Source organism: Triticum urartu, chromosome 7 (assembly GCF_003073215.2).
Source record: "Triticum urartu cultivar G1812 chromosome 7, Tu2.1, whole genome shotgun sequence".
Classification (NCBI taxonomy): domain Eukaryota; kingdom Viridiplantae; phylum Streptophyta; class Magnoliopsida; order Poales; family Poaceae; genus Triticum; species Triticum urartu.
In genome coordinates, this window is record NC_053028.1 from 83,855,915 (window position 1) to 83,864,416 (window position 8,502).

Genomic DNA, 8,502 nt, shown 5'->3' on the forward strand with positions numbered 1-8,502 from the left:
AAACTTCCGGTTGTCATCGTCGAGGAGTATTACTGTTGTCATTATGCCTGAAGTGAGGCGTTCCTGACTGTTTTTGTTGCCATCGCTGATGGTTTCTAGCCGTCAGGGAGACCATTTATTCTGTTAGTATATCAACTTTCTTTGAAACCTGGTCCAGCGAGAACATAACGAATGGCGCTCATGTGGTGCTGCTGCCATTGGAGCAGACTAAAAAGTTTGGACTCCTTAGTGGGTTACACAATTGACATGTAGCGTGCCACAAAAATTTGAGTTCAAATTTAAGTCATGCATCGTGTAATAAAAAGGATGATTTCTGTCGTGAATAGACTAACATATTTTGTGAATAGTGTTTTCGCTGTTGTGTCCGTCTCAAAAATTTCTTGTAGGTTTCCTGACTTCTCTGTGGAATTTTGTAGCACGGTAGGTACTCACCATGTCGATACATTCAAAATTGTATGCACTTTTGAATTCTTCTCCCATTTCCTTACACTAGAGATTGGTGTATCTATCTAGTAATACAAGGGGGTCAAATTCAATTGAAGAAACAAGTGTGACTTACTGAGATTAGCATCATTTGTATGCTTATTTGTTGTAATAATTCCTTGTGTCCAAGAATACACATATTTCCTGGTAGCAGTTTTAACAAAAACATATTTCTGCCAGAATTGGCGGCAATCGGTAACAGTTCCTTTTGTGTCGGGCTCCTCCACAAACTTGTCACCATCATATGTAATCACTATTTTATCACAGTTATTTCTATAGATACTATATAAAAATAGCATTACATAAAACTTGACACGCAGGTCATTAAAGTGGCAATCATATGGCTCCAGCCATTATGTCATATCATGAAACACACGTCATGTTAAATATTACAACATATATACATCTAATGCAAAATTTCATCAATATGATGAAGACTATGCCACATCACATGCAACTGGCAGAACTAAGTTAGACGCCTCTACTCGGTTTATACCAAAATTTATTGTACGTGCCTTCTATGGTTTTAGTGTTGGGAAATATAATAGAAAACAAAAAAATCGCCCTACTATCACCGAGGAACAATATGAAGATGCATCAATGGTTAAGATATCATTACTGACTCCGAGTAGCAGCGGAAGTAGACGAGTCGGTGTACATCATATTTGGAGTCCCTCGAACCATGGATGAACGATCTCGTAAACCTCCCAGAATAGTCCCTCGAACAGAAGACCAAAGGCACGGCCTCTCCATGGATTGCAAGTGTACGGTCTTCACGATCCGTCAGCATTTTGTCGTCTAGAGCTAATCATCGTCGGAGAATTAGAGGGAGCAGATTAGAACCACATGGGGATTCTAACTATAAGGACTAGAGAATCTATGTCAAGCTCTAATTGATCAACTAGGACCAACTAGAACTAGAGCTAGAGAATTGGAGGAGTCTCCAAAACTTGTGTCTTTAAAAGTGCCCAAAGCCTCTAGTATATATATAGGTTGTAGGGGAGAGGGGATCTGCCACACAAGTGGGAAGGACTCCCCCCTTGCGCTGGCCTAGTACGGGAGGGGGAGTCCTCCCCCACTCCAATTCGGCGTCCCTAGGAGGAAAGGGGGTGCCACCCCCTATTGGGCCCTTGTGACCCAATTCTCCTTCCATCACTTTGGCCTTTTAAGGCCCGTTAATATTTAATTGATTATAAAAGCCTCCTAACAACTACTAGAGCCTTTATTATTAATTTAACATCACCGGAACATTTTCCACCGATATATTATTTATCTGTAATACCCGGTATTGCCCAACAAACTCCGAAACCCTTCCGATGACCCCAAAATGCTTCCGTTTCCTCTCGGAACTATTTCGAATATTAATGAAACAATTCAACAAATAAATTCTTGATACTCTCATCCTACTAACACTCAGTATATCATGATTACCTTAAGCTTGTGATCCTGTAGGTTCGGTAAAACATAGACATGAACGAAACCCCTTCATTCAATGACCGATATCGGAACTGTAGACGTCCATATCGATCCCTATGATTACCCGAATGATTGTAACCTTTGCTTGTCATGTGATGTCCCCTTTGCTTCACGATACTTTACAAAACCCGCGGTGAGATACCTTGGTATCCTCTTGATTCAAACATATGCTCACTGTATCGGTCTCCTCGTTGCTGGTTTTGTTCTTCTTTCTCGCTCACATGTTCTGGCATCCCCGTGACGTAGTCACCTGTGTCTAGCCAAACAATAATGGATGTCGTTACACAGAGAGGGCCCTAAAAATATCTCTCCATCGTCGAAGGAGCAAATTCCAGTCTCGAGCTATCGAGTCCCTTGTCAAACTTTCTAGTGAACCTGTAAGTTGTCGTTATGATCACCGTGTTACAAATGACATTTGAGCAACCCCAAAGCTCATCGTACGGTAAGAAGTGACTACGATACTCTCATGGTCTAAGGAACTAAAACACACGCTAACACTCTGTGTTATAATTAACAATTGACTTGTGACGATATCATCTCAAAGTATAACATACAAGTTTGGGTCGATTCAATATGATCGTTCTTTTTTAACATCATACACTCATTGTTTTTTTAGGACTATCGTTTACACTTAACGATATCCTAAGATCCAGAAAACGTGATCACTAACAACACTTGAGCCAGTCATATTTTACCATTTATTATTCTACACGTGCATATGAGTTTTTCACTGAATCGCATATTACAGGATCATAGCAGTTATAGCATAGAATATAAACTCTTAATTGCGAACATGAAAATATAATACTACAATATTATTGCTTCTAGGGCATACTTCCAACATTTAAAACAAACCATTGTTACCTACGTTCATCATCAAGTATGATTATTTAAGATGCTAGATTAACTTTGCGAGGTGTATGTAGGAAAAGACTTAATTAAAAATATCTAGCCCCAATACTAAAATTCGTCATACGCATGACCCCATGTAGATCAAATCTACATGCCCTCCAGTTTACAACAACTTTCCAGATTAAGGTGGAATCCAAAGAATTGAGAACACATCGTTGATCTGACAAGTGACAACTAGCATACTAGGAGCAGCATAGAAGGATCACAGGGCATAACTTTTTTACAAAATTCCACCATGCCGCCAAGAACAGAATAAATCAAATTCTAGGGAAGCAACAAGAACATCAAGTAATAGAACATATGTTGTTTCTCGATGAAGTTCGGTTCTCTGTGGCCATGGACGCCACAGCCTCCTCGCTCGTGAACTCCCTGTACATTTGGGCTTCCTCCAGCCGGTGATGCGGGAGGAGACCGAGGTTGTAACGTTGCTCCTCCTGCGCCTACCAGGACACCGGCTACGGCGCTGGTTGCTCCTCTGCCATAACGACGTGGAAGTGTGTCTGCACCTGCTCCATGGTGAAGTCGGCTCGTCGGGGGAGGCCTCCTCCATCGTCTGGTCATCATCGGAGACCTCTGCATTCTCTGCCGGCGCGCCGCTTCAAGATGACTCTAGTGAGAGGTCGCATCCGCTCCAAACCGGCATGAATGTGGCGCTGGCGCTCTGGAGTGGCACTGACAGGCATGAATGCACATCAACTGCTTCACACGGGAGGGGATTTGGGGAGGGTGCGGGGAGGCTGATGCGTACGTGGCCCCGATCCAGACGCTCGCAAAGCCCCCATGGTATGTGTCCGCTTTACGGGAAAACGGACATTCAGACCAGTTTGCGAACCGATGAGTACTATGATGAATGGCAAACTGTGTCCGAACCTAGCTCTCGGTCTCGATGGTTGCGGGTGGTTTGTGGTCCGTGTTGAAGATGCCCTTAGTACTTAGATTCTAGTTGCACCGCTGTCTCTCTTAGAGCACACCAATCATATGACGGAAAATTTTAACGTGGTTACTAATTAATGAGATCAACGCCTCATATCTATTTTGTACTCTTACCTCTCATGTGAAAAGAGGAGGTAAGAGGGACCTCGTTAAAACTGCTCTCATATGAACATATATATTGGCCAACATAAATTGTTAATCGGTAGCAACGCAGCGTGTATTTAGTTAGCTACTGGAATTAACGAGTTAGTTTCTGGAAAAAGTAGAGGCTAGCGGAGAGAAACCCCACGCAGCAGGTTGCATATGGCGGTCGATCGAGGAGAAGTCATGCAGCAAGCATGCATCCCGTGTACGCGCCTCCGGACAAAATAAAGCAATGGAGCACGTTACGCTGATCAATGATCGTATCCATGGATGGCATGGCACCGCCCTGCCCTGCCATCACGCCACGATCCGATTCGATCCCCGGCTCAGAAGTCAGAATCGGGGCGATAGCGATACATCCATCGGGGCGTCCGTACATCCGCTGCACCTCGCCGCCCACCTCCCACGTACGCCCTCCGTCTATATAAACCCCTGCACCCCCGCCCCAGCGGTTCAGGACTAGCTAGCTCTCTCGGCCGTCTCCCCACCCCATCGCCCGAATTAGCAAGTGTGTGAGAGAGATCTTGAGGGGCAGGCATGGGTCTCCCGCTTGAGCAGTGGCGCGGCAGCGAGGAGGCGGACAGCGGCGGCGGCAAGCAGGCGGAGGCCTCCGGGTGCAGGACGCCGAGCGGCTCCAAGGCCCGCGCGGCTGCCGACGGGGGCTGCCCCGCGCCTCCTAGGAAGAGGAGGGCCGCGCCCGGGGCCGTCTCGCAGCAGGGCGGCAGGGGCTTCTACGCCGGCGCCGACGTCGAAGCCTTCTTCGCCGCCAACAACCTCTAGTCTAGAGTCTAGACCCTATCTAGCAGCATGCAACTCCAAACTCCTCGGCGCCGACGATGATCTAGCTTCTGTGTATGGTGCACCAGGTTGGGGTGCGTAGTTAACTAGCTAGCTGAGTGATTTACCTAAGTATGTAAGTTAGTTACTTCTATGAGCTTGTGGTCGATCGGTGCATGCGTAATGCCGCAGCGGCAGTGGGTTAGTAGTGTAGTATATGTCTACGTACGCTCATCTGCATATTTCTACTAGTTTGTGTGTGTCAACGGCAGTCGTCTGGTGCGTGTCTTCCGACCGTTTCTGTAAGATATATTTGTGAACTAGGTGGAGTTTTTGTTTGCCTTTATATGCTTGGTTGATTTGCTGAGATTTTCCCATGAAAGTTCTTTTCTTTTACGTCAGACAAGTTTTGTGTCCAAGGGTGTTCATGCATGGCCCCTTGACATAATGTACCAAACTTCAGAAACAAAATCGGTGCCCCAGACGGTTTCACGATTTACCATGCAAAATGTAACACAAATTTTTAAAACATGCAAGTGATTACAATTTACTTTTTTTGAAACAGAGGCAAAAGAAAAATTATGTGCGCCTGCGTCTCACAATGTAGAGGCGAAGCTCTCTTCCATGAGAAAAAAAAAACGATATCTGCAATACATATCCATGATGTGTTTGTGCAATTTGCTCATGAGCTGTGTCACCCATGGTGTGAACTATACAAGATGTGAAAAGGTAGTATTATTTCACACCGATCTTGACTGGCTTCGGCTCCATCGGATCTTAGTCTTGCATGCCACCGTTGGAACCGAGCAAGTGAGCATGAACCTGCCTTGTTCTTGAGGAAAAAAGCATGAACCTGCCTCAGCTACCGGCTGGAAGCATATGTAAAAGTAAAACACCATCCATATACAACACAGGAAGTAAAAAAAAAATGAGACCAACCCGAGGGCTAACCCTCGTTGGCTTTTCTTTATAGGAGAAACTCCGTGAGCACCACGCGTCCGTGTCAGGACTCAAACTCGGATGGACTGGCAACAACCTTAGCTGCCCAACCAGCTCGACGCCCCGTCCTCCAACACAGGAAGTAGGAGTGTGCAAGCTAGGCCTGCATGCATGCATGGATACGATAGGATACTTTTCACATTGAAAAGAGCAAGAACTTTCCACATTCAGGTGCTGCACCAGCCAGGCCACACGAGAGAGATGCTCTCTACGAGGGGGGTCGAGAGGGACCCGGTTCGGTTGGAGTGTGCATGTGAAATAGCCCACTGCAGTGCCCTGCAGTGAGAGAGTAAAGATCTCGTACTCATTGCTGAAGCTAGCAGAGCTCCATGCAGTGCAGAGGAACCGGCAGCCCTCGAGGCAAGTGTTCAGAGCTCACAGCTCAGATGGTTGATTCGACGTCATAGCGCAAAAGAGTTTGTTACGATCCTGATCCGGTCCACCTTTTGAAAAGTCTTCTTGGTCGATCTATGGCCTATCTACTGTGGTTGATTTTTTCTTACAGCCATGACGGCCAGTAGTGTTCTAATGTCAGACTTGAATCGGTACCCAGCCTGCTCTCCAGGCAAAGGCTCAGGCTTTAGATGGGTAACTAATCAACCCACCGGCCGGCGTCGAGGTAAGTAAAAGGTTCAGGGTTTCACATGCGAGCACGTACGTACGTCGTACCGGCAAAGGAAGTTGTTGCGATCCTCTCGCTTTTGAAAAGTCTCGCTTCTCATGCAGCAACGACCATCTGCAGTGCAGTGCAGTGCTGTCATGTGAGCCCGGCCGTATACACAACCACAACCGCGTGAGTAGTGAGATTAAACCTCCTGCATTTTTCTATGGCTGATGAGTCAATTCGCATGCTGCGTGCATAATTGTCCACCTGCATTAGGGCAGCTGCAACGCCCCGTCCATTTGGTGTTTGTTTGATCAAAACGGACAGAAAACGCGGCTCAACGCACCGATACAAACGGACGACTGTTCGTTTTCCGTCCGTAGGTGGCCCATTTCCAGTTTAAATTAGGGTCGGGTTTGCGTCAACACAGATGTGTGCGACACCCGCCCTTGTCCTCCCATGGCCCGCTCGTCGATGGCACATAGGCCATTCTCCTCCTCCCCATGCACACCCGAGACCTCCAGCCACGCTGCCCTCGCCGCCACCGTCAAGCCAGGTGAGCTTTGTACTTCCGGCCGGTTTGACACTGCATAGGACACCGCTGGTATCCACACACTTTCCATATTTCCACACACTTCCCACATTTCCACGCCGCATCAGATGCCCGCTCTTGCTGGCGTTGGTGGCCTCTTTTCACCGCTGTCATAGCATCTCCACGGCCACGCCACAGCCACCGGCCTCGCCCCACGGCCGCCTCCACTTCGACAGGCCTACTGCCTGTACGGGGGAGAGGCACGGGGCTCTTCACCAGCCGCAACTCCACCATGCCCGCTAGGTGTTCGACATTTTGCCCGCAAGGTACCATGGATAGTGGGGATGAGTTCTTTTTGCAATAACTTCATATGTTCATCGGACGATGATGATTTTGTTGTTGCGACTATGGTTGTCAGTGACCACATTGCTAGGTGGCAGCCGAGGTTTAGGGGATTGATCCCGGGCCATGCTCCGGCATTGAATTGCAACAGAAGAGCGGCCATTAATTGCCTAATCTTCGCGGATTACTTTCAATGCACATCGCCACTCTACAATCCCAAGCTTTTTCGACGCCGCTTTCGGATGGTGAGACATGCATTCAACCGTATTTGAGGGGGAGTGATGGCATATGATGATTATTTCGTATGCAAGGAAGATTCCCTCGGAAAGGTTGGCTTCTCCTCTTATCAGAAATGCACTGCAGCTATTTAATGCTTGCATACGGAATTCCTAGTGATCTTGTTGATGAGTACGCCCGCATGAGTGAGTCCACATGCCTTGCATGTACAAGTTTTGCAAGGTTGTGGAGCAGTGTTTTGCCCTTAGTACTTGAGAGAGCCAAATGATGTGGATACAACCCGGTTCTTGGTGATCAATGAAGAGAGAGACTTCCCAGAATTGCTAGTAGCATATATAGATTGTATGCACTGTAAGTGAAAAAAATGTCCATCTGCTTGGCAAGGAAAATATAAGGGCATGCAGGGGAAACATAAGGGCATGTTAAATGTTGCATTGTCATAGTTAGAGTTGTGGCTTCACATATCTCTGGATTTGGCACTTTTTTTTTTGCATGGCTGGTTCTTACAATGACATCAACATGCTACAACGCTCTCCGGTGTTCGGAAAGCTTGCAGAAGGCAAGTGTCCGGAGGTCAACTTTGAGATCAATTGCCACAACTACAAGAAAGGATACTACCTAGCTGATGGAATGTATCCTCGGTGGTCACCTCTTGTGAAGACAATCTCCAATCTGGTAAGAGAGAAGAGGGTTAGATTTACCCAAGTACAAGATAGTAATAGGAAGGATGTGGGGCGTGTTTTTGGTGTGCTTCAATCTCGATGGGCTATAAATTTTTACCCTGCTAGAACATGGAGCGCCAAAAAATATGGGAGGTGGTGATTGCTTGTGTGATCATGCACAACATGATCGTAGAGGATGAGCATGATGACAGCATGTTCGGCCAAGGGCTTCAATTTCAGGGTGAAAATGTTGTATCTGAGCATGGACTGGCAACGTGTTCACAGTTTGTCTAATTTCGTCATGAAATACGTGATTGAGCAACTCATATTCAACTTCAAAATGATTGATTGAGCATATGTGGACTCACTTTGGCAACCAATAGATATATCTGACTTTTTCT

The 8,502-nt window shown here is 46.6% G+C and overlaps 1 protein-coding gene across 1 annotated transcript; it reads left to right on the top strand.

The window, feature by feature from the left end:
* Positions 1-4,400: 4,400 nt before the first annotated feature.
* Positions 4,401-5,071, top strand: LOC125523986. The gene has a single exon (XM_048689065.1). The coding sequence runs from the start codon at positions 4,486-4,488 to the stop codon at positions 4,726-4,728; it is 243 nt and encodes an 80-aa protein (XP_048545022.1). The 5' UTR covers positions 4,401-4,485; the 3' UTR covers positions 4,729-5,071.
* Positions 5,072-8,502: the final 3,431 nt, after the last annotated feature.